The sequence below is a fragment of the Dendrobium catenatum genome, unplaced genomic scaffold, assembly GCF_001605985.2.
Source record: "Dendrobium catenatum unplaced genomic scaffold, ASM160598v2 fragScaff_scaffold_631, whole genome shotgun sequence".
NCBI classification, from domain to species: Eukaryota; Viridiplantae; Streptophyta; class Magnoliopsida; order Asparagales; family Orchidaceae; genus Dendrobium; species Dendrobium catenatum.
The window spans coordinates 299,614-317,964 of record NW_021319093.1 but is presented as its reverse complement, the minus strand read 5'-3'; the positions used below and the strand labels follow the sequence as shown (position 1 = coordinate 317,964).

Here is an 18,351-nt window from a genome sequence, read left to right as displayed (position 1 = left end):
TAACTTTCATATAACTCTGACATTAGAGAAAGAAATATATTTATAAGCAAATTTTAAAGCTAATGACTTGGAATGGAAACATTATATATATATATATATATATATCAATTTTTTATTTTCAAAATTTTTAAATCATGACTTGCATTGACCCAATTTGATTATTTATTATGCTAGAAACTTTTGAAGAAAATAAACTAGATAGCAATCATAAATGTTTTTTAAGCAAAGACATTAAATGAAAAATAGAAGAAAAATCATTTTATTTTCATGCGATTTTTATTTATTTTGAAAGAAATTATTCGAATACCATGAGAATGAATTTAATGGGCCGTCATGAAGAAAAAGTTATTTCAAACTACATTAAAATTATCAAAAATATGAAACTAAGGTTTTTTGGGACGGCTTTCTTGCTGCTTCTTAAAGCAACTTTTTAGTATAAAAATTAAAAAAATTTCACTACAAAGTTGCTTTAAGGTGCAATAAAAAAGTTGTCCCAAACGAAGCCTTGAGACCGCTTTCTTACTACTTTCTTACACAGCTTTCTAGTACAAAATATTTTAGTTTAAGAAATTTTTGTACTAAAAAGTTGTTTTAGAAAACAATTTAAAAGTGGTACAAATTAAATCTAAGACTTCGTTTGGAGCGGCTTTCTTACTGTTTTTTAAAGTAATCTTTTAGTACAAAAATTATTTTTTTTGCACTAAAAAAAGTTTTAAGAAGCAGTAAGAAAACCGTGCCAAATGAAGCCTCTTCTTAAATCAACTTTTTCATATAAAAATTAAAAAGTTGTTTTAAGAAGAAGTAAAAAGTTATCTCAAACGATGCCTAAATAAAGATAATTGTGTAGTGACAAAAGCAGCTTCCAATCAAAATATAACTACATGAAATATCAATACTAAATTTCTATTTTTCTAATATTGATACCAAAAAATGCTCACAAAAAGATATTGAGGAAACATAACAAGCAAGCAGAACCGTTTTACTTGGAAGCACGGCTGGCAAGCACGCTTGCTTTTGTTCTGCCATAGTAAACCAGTTTGGGTCCAGGGTAGAGAAGAAAGTTCCAACCAAGTGGTGACCCCCCCACCACAAAAGTTCCTCTTGAAGCCCCTTCTGTGCCAAGTTTTCCTACCTTCGATTCTACCTTCTGTTTTGTAACAATTCTTGAATTGCCTGACGCAGCTAGAATTTCACTTTGCTGTGTCTGCGTTATCTGCTTATTTACCTCCACTTTCTTCTCCGCATTCTCCTCCTTAATAGCTGCTCCATGCAATGGTTGCTCATGAACTTTAGAAGGCTTCAGCGTAGATGCAGATTCAATCAATTGTTTTGTCAATTCTATCATGGTCTTCATCCCTATAGTTTCAATTTATAATAAATTTAAGTGATGAATTTCATTCCCCCTATAGTTTCAATTTATATCATATTTCAGCAATGGATTCCCATCACATGACATAGAAATGCTTAGTTTGAACCTTTCTTAAGATAAAGATGAGGTTTACCTCTAGATGATAGAATTAATGCACCAAATAAAACTAGTAAATTCTTTAGATGTCATCTGTTAAGTGGAGTGTTTGAAAGAGAAAAATATGATGATGCTTTGAGTACATAGAATTGGTCATGCACAGCTATGGGCGTAAACGAGTTGAGTCGAGTCGAGTTTCAGCACTATCGAGCTCAGCTCGTCATTCAAAAAGCGAGGAGCTCAAAAGGCGAGCTTGAGCCAGTTCGCAAGCCTCGGCGTATGAGCTCAACCATCGAATTCGCCCGCCGTTTGACCGACCGCGTATAGTTGAATCAAGCTTATGAGCTCAAGCGCAACCGTAAGTACCGTCCGCGTCTTTTCGTAACCGTTGAATTCAGCGTATGAATTCAACCATTGAATTCATCTGCAACCGACGTCTTCCCATCGGCACACACGCGCTTCGAGCCACGCGCAGACGCAACCGCGCAGATGCTACTATCCCATTCGCCATCAGCGCTCATTCCATCAGCCATCCGCGCATACGTCACCGCTAGTATGGTTAAAGTATTTTAGGCGGGATTAGGCGGGAAGATTAAAATATTTATTATTAATAAAATAAAAAGTATTTTAAAAATATTAATAGTCAATCGAGTCGGCTCGTGCCGAGCCTCAATCAAGCTCGAACTTGAGCTCATTTAATAAATGAGCGCGGGTTTGAGCTTGAGTTCGACTCATGATCTCGATAAGCTTGGCTCGCAAGCCTGTAAACGAGTCGAACTCGAGCCAGCTCGTGATCCGACTCGGCTCACTTACACTCCTATGCATAGCTGCCAGGGTAGAGGTGTGAAAAAAAAAAAAGAAGAAGTAAACATAAGGCTGACATGCAAGTTTGTGACAGACCATAAATAGGGAATGGTTAAGAGAAAAAAACAAGAAGAAAAAACAAACTTCGCCACCGAACAGAATCCACATATTACGAAGCAAACGAAAAGTCTGAATAAAAACTATAAATAATGAAGCAAATTGAGCCAATGAATGAGCAATGCTTTAACATAATGGGATTGTAAAGAGGAATAATTGAACCCTAGTCGAAATGGTGCAGTAAGCTTCACTAACATCTTCCACAATATATTTGAGCTAAAGCCGTACAAATGACTTGCTGTGTACCAAGCAATATTACCAATAGAAAATCTTAAGAAGACGGCTCATGAGCTATGAAAAGGCCACAAAACTAACATTTAACACTTGAAATCTTCGGGTGCAAGTGTTCTGCGTAGTAGTAAAGGGAAAATTTAAAACTATATAAAATGAAACAATATTTTGAGGAATTTTTCAACAATCAAGTACTGTCGGATTTATAAAAAATAACTTTAATTGTTAACGAGCATATTCATTTGGTGTTTGTTGAAGCTAATTTAAACTCGACTCGAAAGATGATGTTGATGATGGCAAAATTAGGTTTAGGAATGTAATTATTAAATATGAGAAAGATGTGAAGGTTGCTAATGAATCTAAAACTCATGACTCAAAAGAATAGGCCTACCAAGTTGAACATGAACTTAATCGCCAAGGTTGGAAGTATAAATTCAGATCATTTAACACATATGTGCATTCATAGAAAACTTATGAGAACTCATTTCAAATGGACTCTTAAATGAGTCATAGCATCTCATACCATATATCCACCACACTAAGGAACCGAAGAAAGTTTGGATTCCTTAGATCATCACTTAGTAAGTTTTGTAGGTATGACTTCACAACAGAACCAATGGGTGCATGTGATACTGTTGACTTCTATATATATTTCACGATTAAGCGAGTACATTGAGGAAGGCGACTAACATATATGTCGCTTATCAGAGCATCGAGACACCTCGATCGCCATCAAAATGGCTCAAAACTTTATCTAATCATGAAATAGAACGCACTAATGCACTCAAGACACCAGATTTGATAAGGAAGAGTCAGTCATGCATAACTCAATCGAAAATGATGATGAGCATACTGTTAGCAAGCGCGACTCTAGTAAAACTATCAAAATGACCTCTGATCTCAAACGGACTACCCCGGTATGATTAGAGCATCAAATTTACCTAAAGAATGACCCATCGCAGTTGAATTGAGTGAAGATGGTCAACATCAATGGTTTATGAACAAAGCATTGCATGACGTTGCCCAAACATAATCAGTTTACAAAACGAACTTCGTCGTTGCGTCTAGAACGTTAAAATCATATAGAAAAGGTTGTAATATTGCCCATGCCATCAAAAGTGATCAAAATTGACGAACTACAGATGAAATGTTGTGCGGTGTTACTTGAACATCACTCATTCACAAAACGAACTTCATTGTTGTATCCCAAATGTCGAAATCTTATAGAAAATGGTGTAATATTGCCCATGACATTGAAGGTGATCAAAATCGACGGACTATGAATGAAATATTGTGCGGAGTTACCCGAACACTGTCCGTTCGCAAAATGAACTTCGTCGTTGCGTCCGGAACGTCAAAAATAGCTAGAAATGGCGGTAAAATTACATGGGGCCTTCCACAAGCGGAAAAAAATGGCACAAATTTCAAGGCAATGCACATGAACTGAGATGCCCAAGAAACGAGGGAGTTTGCAGGGATCAATTCATAGCTCTTTTTATTATTATTTAATAATGATAATGTATTAAATTTAAATAAATCCATATTAATATATATGTATTTTATTTAAAAACAAAATCCTAATCTAAATCATCCTCACGCACACTTCTCTCACGCAACTACACCTACCTGCATAAGCTACAAGCCCCCAACTCCTCTTCTCAATTCAACACTACTCCACTCGCATCCCCTTCATTCATGTGAAACATTGCAACTGAGCTGCTCCTTCCAATCTGCTGCGACCAAGCAACGTCTCCAACAGCTCTCTACCTCCACTCTTCCTCATCTACCTGAACACCTTCTACAACACTCCTCTTCTCCACTACATCAGCCCCTCCTCTCCACGGCAGCATGCCAATTACCTCTCCTGCTCTCTGGATTCATACACAGCAAGAAACCAAGCTAACTCCAACCACTCCAGCAACATACATCTTCAAATAGTTCAAGCCTTCTCTAGCCCACCAAATCCTCTATCTCTCTCATCTCCTACCCACCTGTAGCCCAAAGTTCAGCCAGCTCATTTCATTTTCAGCCACCTACACAAACCCAAACAGCCACCTGCAGCTGCTCCTCCCTTGGTTTGCACTCCAAAACCGGCCTACTTAAAATCAGCCCACCACTCCAATCCTCACAAGCTGCCAACATCTATTCCACTCCTGTACTCCAGCAACCTAACTCAGACAAACAAGCCAAGCAGCCCACATAAATTTCCATTTTCAGCCCACTATCCTCACTCTGTTCAGCCCAAACAACTCACCTACATAGCTCTGCAGCCAGCCTACAAACCAGCCCAAACTCTGCACTCCTTATTCTCCACTAGCCAAAACCACACTCCAGCAACTCTAAAAACAGCCCAAAAACTCTACAAACAGCCCATCTCTTTTCAAATCCAACACTTGATACTTAAAAACCTACCATCTCTCTGCAAGCAAATTCTCCGTGAACCCTTCCACCACTCATTACAAACCGAATTCCCTCTGCTTTCTTTCCCTAACATTATTAGTAGTAGTAGTATTAATTTAAAAAAAGAACAAGGAGAGAGAGTGTTTTGTGCGATTTGATCTCTCATGCCCTTGACATCATTATCGTCGCCTCCCTCGTGCAAGGCATAAATTCCCTAAACTCAAAAAAATCTCCAAATCCCGTTTTCGGCGCTTGTGGCACAATTAGCAAACCACCTATGCACATTTTTCTTAGAGTAGTGGGAGGGAGCTCAGTGCAATGCTTGTGCACGCTTTTCTTAGCGTGGTGGGGTAAAACCTAAGTACCTGTACATGCTTTCAGGCCGGTGAAAAAATTTGCAAGTCTTTTGTGCAGGTACCCTTGCAACATATTCATGCCTTTCTTAGTGTGATGGGGTAGAAGATCACAGCGGTTATGTCACCCGACGCCAATCATGCATGTCTTTCTTGACGTGGTCAGCAGGCTTAAACTCTCAAAAATTCCCCTTAATGGGGGAGATGCCGAGAGGCTGCCGAAATTCAGACTGACAAAGAACCGGACTTAAGCAAATTACAGGGAATTGAACATAATTGGATGACCAAGTTAAAATGCAATTAAAAAGAAATTTTGAAATGTGTGATTTAATATTTTAAAAAAACATGGAAAATAAAAAGATCTGTGGTGATAATGATAGCTTACCTACAAGTAACTACAGGAATTTGCAATGAATATGATGATTTGCTCATAATGCAAGAGAATTTATAATGTAAGTAACGAGTTGCCTAAAGGTGACCACATAAAACACACAATGAATGTATTAGTTCGCAAAAGAAGTCTCCTAATGAATGTGCTAAACCTGCTAAAGGATTTTCTAACGAGCATGCTAATAAATGCGGCCTATCCACCACTACTGTTAGTTAACTTGCTAACAAAAGCACCAATCCCCTGTGAACAATGGAAGTTGATATACAAATGACTGTAATAATTTGCCAATAGGAATCAGTGATGAATGCAACTCATCTACGATGAACATACTAACCTGCAAACAATGACATTTCCCATAAGCATAAACAAGAAGATTGCAATGAATGCAATGATATGTTCAATGCAATGGTATGTTCATGAGTAGGACATGGGAGATATACAACAAATATAACAACCTCCTTGCAATCAACATCAACTTCCAAGTAAATACATCAAACATTTGCAAGTAATGAAGGACAATATATGGTGAATGTGATGGATTCCTAGCAAATGTAGATAGGGGAAATGCAATGTATACAACACAATGTCTACGAGCAGGGGCAACAAAATTGTAATGAACGCCAACACTTGCAAGCAACAGTTTATGTACACGATAGTCTGCCTACGAGTTAGAAGATTCATGGGCTTGTCGTGAATGACTACGCGGGTCAAGATATGAACTTAAGTTCAAGTCCGATCATTTTCTTTGAAAGAATAAAAGTTGACACGACTTGAACCACCAAACAAATACATGTATATAGCATCGACTGGAGTATTTATTTTATATGTTCATTTTAGGCTATCAAGGCCTATTATAAGAAAGATTCCTCACTAAAAGTGTAAAACCAACCAAATATGATCCTCTGTTGGCAAGCAAATGGAGTCTACATGGTTCAACTAACAAAGTAAAATTACCTATAATCTCCGATGATGACCTTGTTAAATGTTAATATCAACGGGTGGAGTTTATTTTTTTAAAATTCTACCAAAACTTTAAATCCATTAGGAAAATTAATATTCAAAAGTTGAAATTAATTATCTAACACTTAAAGAAAAGTCCATCCACTCTCCATAACAATTTGTCGAGGTCGACAAGTTTGAAAATCACTTCATCTCACAAAGAGCGGATGTTCAGTAGAGAATATCAGTAAGATTCATTCTCAAATAATTTATTATCAGTAAGGACGTGGCACGTATCCTCTAACCAGTAGTTTTGTCGTCAAATGGCACCACAGATAAATAGTTATGATCGGGACCCTCTGACCAAGTAGTTTTGCAGCCAAATGGTACCACTAAATTACGATCATGAAATAGCCCATATGTTATCGAACGGCTCCAAATCTTTGAGTAATGAATCAATAGGATATAATTAATAGGACACAAAGTCCTTTGTTAGCTATGGTGGACTCAAATATGTCCCCCTAAGCAGACATTCACCCCAAGTCTACAAGGTACCCTTGGACGGAGTAACCAATGATTGCCGATAAGGATTCTTCCATCAAGTTGGGTCGACCACCTCCTCTGACTAAGTAAATTAGAGACTACGATGACCCGGGACTACGGAACCATGGGATCTTAATTTGGCTCATCATCATTCCCCCCACCATCCTCTTTAAGTGTACGATGATAAATTTAAATGTTCAATATCTAATTCTACTGCTACTATACGCTAGATGTTATATATTTGTTTAATGACTAGCCTTAATCGAAAGATCTCTCTCGTTATCGAGAGGGATAATTAATTATAGGGGTTTGCGCTTATAGGAAACATGAACTAAAATCATAAAGTCCTCGCAAAATAAGGGCGAAACCTCTGAGTAGTTTCTTATTTAAAACTCAGTCTGCCTTCTAAAAATTTACCCTAGAACCTAAGCTTGTTAAAACTCTCCTCGCCGACATAAAAAAGAAAGGGGTCGTGGAGAGGCCAAAGCACAATTTTTTGGAGCCCACAGATGCCTAAATTGTAAATACTCAAGTCACATAATTGGAGATCAATCAAAATATGTAACACTCGAGCCCATAAGCGATAAAGTAACTATTTGTGCTAACACAACGATGAATATAGTTGAGATTGGTAAGGTCCATAAGATTGATTACTTTACAATAGAAAAGATCCCCTCTTTTACAGTTTCAAGCATAACTTACGATCCATTAATTAACAATGTCATAAGGGGCTTGATAAAAAATTTCTCTCAAACACATGCGTATTGATTTTGAATGAAAAATTTATATTAGAAGGGTTTAGGATAAATAATGTTTATATGATTAACATTGAAGGTATAAGTGAGTCTAAGGATATCTGTTGTTTGAAAACAATCCTAAATGAGTCTTGATTGTGATGTAGGAAACTATGACACACCAATATGAGCATATTTAAGAATATAACTCACCTAGATCTAGTTAGAGGGTCTAAGCCAGTGTTCACTAATGATCATTTATGTGATGACTATTAGCTGGGAAAATAAATCAATTCATCAATTTAATCTATTAAAAGTATTGTCACATCTAGAGCATTAGAAATCTTCCACAAATTTATTTGGCATATTTAAAATAGTGAATGTAATAGGTAATCTTATGATTTTATCATTATACATGATTATACAAGATTTACTTGGATAAGATTACTAGCAAAATAAAAGAGACTCCATTACAGAGTTTAAAATATTTGTTATGTGAATTCAAAGAAAAATTAGTTGTTTGATACCTACAATCGACATTAATCATGGAAGAAAATTTGAGAATGGGAAAATTAAAAGTTTAAGTCACAAATTCTTTGCACACCAAGAATACCTCAACTGGCTCAACATAATAGAATAGCAAAATTGAAGTATAGGACATGGATAAGCTCAATAAATATAAACTACCTAATATTTATGGGTTGATTCTGCATGTTATAAATTGCATAGAATAAATATTAATCCTAAGTTGAACAAAACTCCATATGTACTGCTTAAGGATAGAACCCTGAACCTATCATATCTATATGATTTTTACTACAAGTATTTTGTATTGAATAATAGAAAAATAAGCCTAACCAAGTTTGAAGCCAAATCAAATGAGACAATATTTTTGGGATATTCATACACATGAAATCATATAGGGTGTTTAATAAAAAAACTATAGTAATTAGAAATTTTACACATCACTTTAGATGAATCTAATGCCAATAATCTGCTTGGAGAAGTACAACTACAGGATGATGAGATACCCAACCTTTAAAAACTAGATCGGCTAGAAAAGGAATAAAAAATACTACCAAGAGAATGAAAATATGTATTGAGTCACCTTAAAAGATAAAATAATAAGAGACCCTTCTAATGACATCATAACTAGAAAAATGCAATTAGACCAAAAGTTAGTAACATTGCATTTATACTCATAGAACCCACTAGAGTAGAAGATGCATTTGTAAATGAACTTTGAGTCATGGAAATGCAAAAAAAAAATTGAATCCCTTTGCACATAAAATGAGTGGGAATTAGTGCTTAGGCCATTTGATTAGAGTGTAATTGGAACAAAATAATTATCCAAAAATAAATTATATGACTCCGGATCAGTAGCCAAAATTAAGGCAAGATTAGTTGCAAAAGAAGAATTCAATCAAATAAAAGGAGCTAACTTTGAGAAGACTTTTGCACCAATAGCATGTCTAATATCTATTAGACTAATTATTGCCTTAGTATACTTTAGATGTTTCAAAGTTATATCAAATGGATATTTAGAGTGACTTCTTAAATGATGTAATAGAAGAAGATGCATACGTTGATCAAACACTTGGATTTGAAACCCCAAAACATCATAATTACAAACAAATTGAAAAAAGCATTATATAGACTGAAATAGGCTATTAGAGCCTCGTATGAAAGGCATTATATAGACTGACGTAAGCTCCTAAACCCTAAAATTCTAGTACAAAACTCATTTGTTAAGAGAACAATTGATATGACATTACCCATAGAAAAAAATAAAATCAAATGTTTATTGTGTAAATATATATGTTGATAATATATTATTTGGAGAACAAATGAGCTGTTATGTAAGAATTTTTCAAGTATCATGAATTGTTGTTTTGAAATGAGTATGAGTGAGTTGTCATACTTTTTAGGCTTTAATGTCAAATAAGCACAAAAAGAAACTTTTTCATAAAAGCATAAAAGAGTTAATTAAAAAATTTAGCCTCAAAGATCAACCATTAAAAAAGCGGACGAGGCGTCCGCATTGAGTCACACCTCAAGTCGAGGCAAAATTCATGTGTATCGGGGCTTACGCCTCGAACCATCCAGCGAAGCCTACGATTTTTTCGCACGAGGTGTACGCATCAGAGCGTAACGCCTTGAGGCAGTACGAGGCACCGCCTCGAAATTTTTTCTTCAGTATATATGTAAATACGACGCAACCGATTCGTGTTCGCGTATAGGATTAGGGCTTCCTGTGAGAATTGAAAGGCGAACTGGAGGCGAAGCCGTAAGGGAAAGAGACAAAGCCGTGAGGGAAGGAGACGAAGCTGTGAGTGCAGGAGACGAAGTCGGAAGGAGACGATGCAGGAAACGAAGCCAAAAGCAATAGCGGTTTTGATAGAAGGAAATGAAGCCGAAGTTGTGAGTGCAGGAAACGTTCAGGCCTCAGTTAGGTCGAAAGAGCAGGTGAGCGGTGTTGTGGGCCTTGACTTTGACGTGCAGTAACGAATGCTTGAATAACTCCTAATTCGGCTTTCTTTCATTCGTCCGCTCAGTACATGCTCGGTACTGCTAGGTATCGCTAGATACATGCTAGGTACCGCTAGGTAGCACTAGGTATCGCTAGGTACATGCTCGGTACCACTCAGTACATGCTCGGTACCGCTCGGTACATGCTCAGTACTGCTCGGTATCTTTCCATACAAACAACTTACGAACTTTAAAAACAAGCATAACTTCAAAATTACTCTTATAATAAAAATTTGTTCCGAACAATACCGAGCATGTACTGAGCGGTACCATGTACCTGTGTTGAATATCACAGGTCGAACCCCGCCAAGGGGCAGCGCCCCCTTATACCCCCGGCAGACCGGTATATTGTTGTATTCATGTTGTCTTATTATTGGTAGTACAAATAATTATTAAAATTTGTCTTATTGTTGATTTTGTGTTGTGATTTCTTTGCCTGTGAATAAATAAAAATCTTGTATATACCAATAATTTGATGATGATTATTTATTTCTATAAATTATAAGCATGATTAGTGGCACAAGGAAAAATCCTGCATGAAAATATGGAACTCAAGTTGAAGTGTCAGGCGAAGGTGCAAAGAATGGATATGTTTAATTGAAATATAATTTATGTGAGAAACGCATAACTAGTGGCGTCAAGAGGTTGAAGGATTATCTATCCTGCACTTATGTCATGCAGGACCATGTGTAAAAGTACCTAATGAGGTGAAAAAGAAATGTACATATTATTTAAAAAATTTGCCACCACAAAAGAGGTCACACAAAGAAATATGGAAAAGATGATAGGAAACTCTTTTTATTATGGATCACAGTATAAAGGTTCCAGTAGTGGAAGCCATCTAGTTTCTTCTAACTAAGGCACTTGGGGTCTCATGGATAGATTTATGATAAATATTGATAACGAGGATAACATAAACACTCATGATCTTCAGCCTCCTACTTCTACAAAAGAACTCGGGAACAGAGTTAGTTTGGATATCGCCATATTCATTTATGAAAATGGGATTCCATTTAATGTTGTTAAGAGTCCGTCGTGGATCAATATGTTACGATCTGTTGGAAGCTATGAAAGATGACTACAACTTCCAAGCAAGTATGAACTAAGGACTTAGATGCTGAATGAGGAGGTCAAGACAACTTCAAAACTGATGGATGATGTTAAGAAGACTTGGATTGAGACAAGAGTCACAATAATGTCAGATGGTTTGTTAGATATTCAACATAGAAGTGTTATTAATTTTTTGGTCAACAATTCATATGGAACAATTTTTTTAAAATCAGTGGATGCTTCAAGTTTTGTAAATGATGCACAATTATTATTTGAAATATTGGATGAAGTTGTTTAGGAAGTGGGTGATACTTTAGTAGTACAAGTTGTTACTGATAATGCAAGTGCATATAAAGTTGCAGGGAGAATGTTAATGGAGAAGAGGCCTCAGCTATACTGGATTCCTTGTGCTGCACATTGCATTGATTTAATGCTTGAGAGATTGAGATAGTTGTCTCAGCATAAATCAGCCCTATTAAAGGCCAAATTCGTTAGTAAGTTCATATACAATCATTCTTGGGTACTCAATTTGATTAGAAAAATCACTGACAAGAAAATTATTAGACCTACTGCTACGAGATTTGCTACTGCATATTTAACATTGCAGAGAGTCAAGGAGTTAAGACAACCTTTGGAAACTATATTTGCTTTTAAGGAATGGGATAAAAGTTCATGGGAAAAAAAACAAGAAGAAAAACCGGTAAAAAAATTTGTTATAAAAGATGATTCATTTTGGCGCAGTACAAATTATGATTTGAAGACAACAGCACAATTAATTAAGGTGCTTAGAATGGTTGATGGTGAGAGGGCCCCGGCTATGAGATTTATTTATGAAGCAATGAATATGACTAAAGAAGATATTGCAAAAGATTTGGGAGGTTAAGAAAGTGCCTACAAAAAAATATAAAATATTATAGATGAAAAGTGGGATCGTCAATTACACCAACACTTACATACTGCTGCATACTATTTAAACCCTCAATTTCATTATGATAAAGACTTTCATGTTGATAAAGAGGTGAAAACTGGTTTGTATGCATATATGAACAGACTCATTTCTAAAGAATACTACCTCAAAATGAATGATCAACTTAAGAAATTTCATTTGAAAAAGGGAATGTTTGGATTTAAAGCAGCACAAGCATGCTACAAAATATGATCTCCTGGTACGTTTATAATTTGTATATTTATATTTCTAATTTTAATATTTATATTTCTAATTTTAATATTTATATTTCTAATTTTAATATCTATGTTCAAGTCTTCTACTTCAATCAATATTCATAAAATATTATTCATTTTCATGTAGAACATCGGTGGAGTCAGTTTAGAGATGATGTTCTTGAATTAAAAGTTTTTGCAGTTAAAGTTCTTAGCCTAACATGTTCTGCTTCTACATGCGAGCATAATTGGAGCATCTTCAATTAAATTCATACTAAGAGAAGAAATAGATTAGCGACAGATCGAATGAACAAACTAGTTTATGTTATGTTTAACAAAAAACTTAAAAATAGACATCTCAAATTACTGATGCAATGAAGCATTAATAATAAAATTGACCCTTGTTGATGATTTACAATCTAATGATGAATTGGTTACAACTAAGAATATTGATATTTCTGAAGTTGAAATGAAGGATAAACTCATGTCAATGAAGACAATGAAGCAACTACTCATATATATAAAATAAAGAAACAAAGTGCGAACTTCAAAAAAATTCAAAGGTATTCTTAAATATAATGAATTATTTTTATGCTATTATTATTTCATTCTAGAGCTAATGAAATATTAACTGGTATAGGGGATAAAAGAAAAAATATTATAGATGAAGAAGAGTTTGAGGATGACTTTGACATTAATTATGAAGATTCTTCTGAAAACAATCAAAGTGATGATGAGCCTACATTGGATCTTAATCCTAAAGGGATGTTTTATTTTTAAGTGAGTTTATTTTAAATCTTCTTTTTCCAGTAATATACTAATATTATCTTAGAACAAATCATCAAATTCACAATTGACATATATTTTGTTATTTTTTATCATTATTCATAATTTTAAATTACTTTATTTTTTTCATTTTTTAGGCTTACACCTCGATCCGCCTCGAGGCTTACGCCTCGCCTCACTTAGCCAATACGCCTCAATTCCCGATTTTGCCTTTTAAAACGTTGTCAAAGATTATAAAAGTATGAATACCCCCATAAGCCCCACTACTAAGAATAAGACTCCAATTAAAAATATATAGATCAATAGATTTATAAGAGAATGATAGGGTCATTATTGTATCTTATTGTTAATAGATATGATATTATGTTTAAGGTATGTCTCTATGCATGTTTTCAAGTTGATCCAAAAGAACAGGTGTTTAGACTTGGATAAAATCATATGTACTATTATTTCTTAATTTTCTATTTATTTGTTGATTAGTTTCTTTGTCTCTGTGTTTTTTTCGCGTTTCACAATTTAGTATTATTGTTGTTATTGAATGCTTGTATGAATATAGCCTAATTGCTTATATAATTATGGTGTATGGTGGCAGTTAATGAGAATTAAAATTTTGGCATTCACAAATCATTTTGTACCGACAAATTCGTACTGTACTATCAAGTTCTTATTATACGATATGCTATCATGCTACACAATTTGAATTCTTATAATTACAAGGTGTGTAAATCAACCAATAGATGAAATTAAATGTATAAAGTCAAATCATACCGTATTATCCCACATCATAATGTATGATTGGATCATGTCAAAAAAGTAATTATAAGATCATTGGGATAATCGAATGTTACTTGACTGTACTATATGATCACAAAAATCTCAGAAATCCTATAAATATCATCCTACTTCGCTAATTCTAGACAACACTCACAACTTCCTCAAGCTCTTTAGCCTTTTTTTAAAGATCATTAATGCATCCATGACTAGTAAGAGGACCTCAGGACCATAGTATAGTACTACCAAAAAGCCAAGTTTAAGAATTAATGAGCTAATTTTTAGCTCAATAAATGAACTAAAAATCAGCTCATAATGAGCTAAACTTCCACTTGACATAAATGAGCTAGAGAAGTCAAAAATCAAATATTAGGATTTGATTTGACCCCCCCCCCTCCCTTGCCTACATCAACGTTTCAATCATATATAACTCAAACTACAAGTTGGTGGACTCATTCCTTTAAATTCCTTCCAGTGAATTCATTGTAACCCTAATTCAACTCTAGGCTTAACTGTTTACTTTTCATGCATCATATTCTAATATATCATTTCTTAAACATATAAATGATTTGCATGACAATTATAAAAATTATTTACCATACAAAATAAAAGTTTGCATTCGCAACGCCTTTTTTCTAATGAAAGTTTAACAATTGTAATGTTATTCATAAAAAAATATTAGGGTTAAATGAAGCAATTGCATTTTCATTTATGTGTATAAATTAAATGAACAACAAATTGGTCCCTAAATTTTTTAGATGTCTTCATTTCAGTTTCAACATTCTGTGTCCATTTAATCCCACAACTGATCATATTTAAACTGATTTGGTCTTCTATCAAGCTTTTATTTCATTTAATAGAAATTTGTGGAGTGAAGTTTTTCATGATGATATTTTGTGCTTTAAGGGTCAAATGGTCAATATCATTAATTAATATCAACTTAAACTAATAAGATTGAATCTAAAAAGCCAAAATACCCTCATAAAAAGCTTCCCACCACTAACTTCCATCTAAAAAGTTGACGTCAAATCCAAATTGGTTAAAGATTGGAGAGTCAAGAGATAAAATTGAACATATGAAAATTTTTGGACTAAAATGGAGACAGCTAGAAAGCCCAAGGACCATTTTGATCCTTTATTCTATATATAAACCTATGTGTGTGCAATGTTTCCCTCCAATTTTAAGGCTAAACCAAACAAAAGTTGTGCTCTCGTTAGTTAAGCTAGATGCTTTGACCAATATGTTGCTTGCAATGTTTGGTTCTTTCAACTATATGTCAGGCATTATTTTTGGCTTTTGATGTTTATGAAGTTTGGCTATTGCTTTGTGTATAGGATGCTTGGTTTCAGTGTGGCTCCTCTTATGGGTGATGGGCTTCTTAGCCAACTTCTTGATTGTCCCTTATCCTATATTCACACTTGATTGATGTTTCATTCATTTTGGGCCTCCTTATGCACAATAGTTGGTTGGTAAAGAGGTGTCTTTTTGTTCCTTGCCGCCCCTACTGTGTGCATCGATGGCTACCCTAATTTTTAGTCTGACGGGTTAGCTTGGTTTCATCGGTGGTTGGAAAAATTAATTCATCATGTTCAGCGAACATTTTAAGCATTTCTTGATATTTTTTTATTCCACCAATTTACTTCATTAAATCAATTATAACATAATTATCTTTATTAAATGGCTTTTTTTTTTTAATCATGTGTATGAGCTAATATTTGTGTTGGATCATCAGTTCATGTTGGTACATGGAGAAGGGAGTTTTTTCCCTTTTTCTTTTTGGCCAAAAATTGAAGCAACTATCAAAATAACACTGAGTCATTGCACAAAAACAATGGAGAGTATAACAATCAAATTGTTGAATTATATATATATATATCCAATCATATAACATAATTTAATTAGAGATTGTGAATCACATATATATACAAATTTGATTTGTTGTTTGACAATTACTTTTTATTTATGCTACCTTCTCTATTGATGATCGATTAATAAATGAGGTCTTTTTAAACGTCCAATACAATGTTGATTTTTCTATAAGTAAACTTTCTATTCTCTCAAGATAGCTGCAATGCTAGTCCTTGCATTTTATTTGTAGATAACCATACTCATTAGAGGATAGAGCAAGCGAGCAAGAGAGAAAAAGAAAGAAAGAAAGGAACTCAAATGCAAAATTGAAGTTGCTCACCCTTTCAAGCATATTAAAACTGTGGCACACATAATTGCGGATGGTCTTCTATCATTTCCCCATATGCATTAGATTCATCAAAATTTTCATGACAGTGTTGATGGTTTGGGATGCATTAGAAATTATTTGCTTTCTTGCAACTTAGAGCATTCCAAAACTAGGATTTGATAAATAAATTGTTTGCAATCAGTAAAATGTGTTGAATAATTTGGTTTCAGTTGGATATCTATTTGGGCCTGGCACCACAAATTTCCAACATGAAAGCATAAAAAGAAAGAAAAGATGCTTGGAGATAATTGGTACTTATCTAAATACGCCAACCATCTCAGCAAACTAAAACATCATCTGCGAAATACTCTATTATTATACGGATTAATTACGCAAGTTTGGAACAATTGGGACTTATCTAAATACGCCAACACCAAATAAATAATATAACCTCACATGTATCAGAGACTTAATTGTGTTTATTACAACTAGATCAAAAGCATAACACGGACACCCTTGATTGTGTTTATTACCAGCACAACCTGGCAATAGAGACCATTTAAACTTTTAATTAGTCTGAAAGTTCTATCAGTATCCTAAAGCAATCAATTCCAGGATTCATACATAGAAGCCCATACAATCATTACACCAAAATTTATATGATGATTAAAAAGACAGAAATGGATAATACGAATTAGAAAAAAAAAAATGGATAATACGAATTGAGCTTACTTTTCTTTATTTCATAAGCTGCTTTGCTCTCTCTGAAGTCCGGAGTATGCAAAACCTTCAAAAATGTAATAATATCATGATTTTAATGTCTGGAATTTATGAAAGTACATAAAAGTTGTATGCATAAGAATGTGAAACTATTGAAATGGTGGTTTAGTTGCTTAAACAGTGTTGACCTATATGTAATAACCAGAAGAACAAAAAAAATCTGCACACCTCGGACTGTCGAAGGATCCCCGAAATCATGCATGAAATCCTGCGAGCTGCTCTGATCTACGATCAAATCCCGCAAATCCCGCTGTGCTCGCGTCTCATCCCGGGATTTTTGCGTAAAACCAGCGACGATGGACTCGATCCCACTCCCATTTGCGCCTATAAGAAGGAGACGAAATCTCTGCTTCGACTCCCTCTCCACGCTCGACTCCAAGCTCCCTCCGATCCCTCTTCTTCTCCGATCCACTGCTGCCGATCGCTGGCCCTCCTCCGATCTCCATCCAGCCCCAATTTCCTATCCCGACCTCCAACCCTCTCCTCTGTCCGATTCCACACAAAAAACCCGTCGCTCCTCCTCCGACTGCTTGTGTCGGTCCCTTGCGCAAGCCGAGAGAAAGAAAGAGAGAGAGAGAGAGAGAACTCCTCCATACCTCCACTCCAGCAGGCCGACGTCAACCCAGTCCCGATACCTCTCCGACCCCGACCTCACACAGCTCTTTCGATCCTCCCATACCCGTCGGCTGAGAGAGAGAAAGAGAAAGGGAGAGAAACCGAACTCTATCTGGCCGAACTCGCCGAACTCCTCCCTTGCTTTGGCCGACTCCATCTCCCTCCTTCCTGTTCCGATCGGAAGCAGCGACGAGAGCTCGCTCGCTGTGCAGGTAGTTTTCTCCCATTCGCGCTTCTTCGGTTTGATCCTCGTGAAACCAAAGAAGAGAGGGAGAAAGGTTAAGATATAATTATATTTTTTATTTATTATAATTATTATGATTAAATAATTATAATTAATTTGATTAATTATAATTAGTTTTAATTAGAATAATTTTTAATTAATCATAATTTAATTATAATTAATCACTATTTATTAATTATAATTTATCAAAATTATTTAATGTGTTAGTTATAATTAAAATGAATTATAACTAATTGTTTTAAATAATTTTAAAAGTTATAAC

General features: G+C 35.0%; 1 protein-coding gene across 1 annotated transcript in view; it reads right to left on the bottom strand.

The window, feature by feature from the left end:
* Positions 1-860: 860 nt before the first annotated feature.
* LOC110102953 overlaps positions 861-18,351 on the bottom strand; it is a 25,497-nt gene continuing 8,006 nt past the window's right edge. Inside the window, exons 2-3 of the mRNA XM_020831476.2 lie at positions 17,183-17,237; positions 861-1,356 (exon numbers count right to left, since the gene is read on the bottom strand). Of these exons, the coding sequence (XP_020687135.1) occupies positions 980-1,356; positions 17,183-17,237 (432 nt within the window). The 3' untranslated portion in view covers positions 861-979. The remainder of the gene's footprint in view (positions 1,357-17,182; positions 17,238-18,351) is intronic.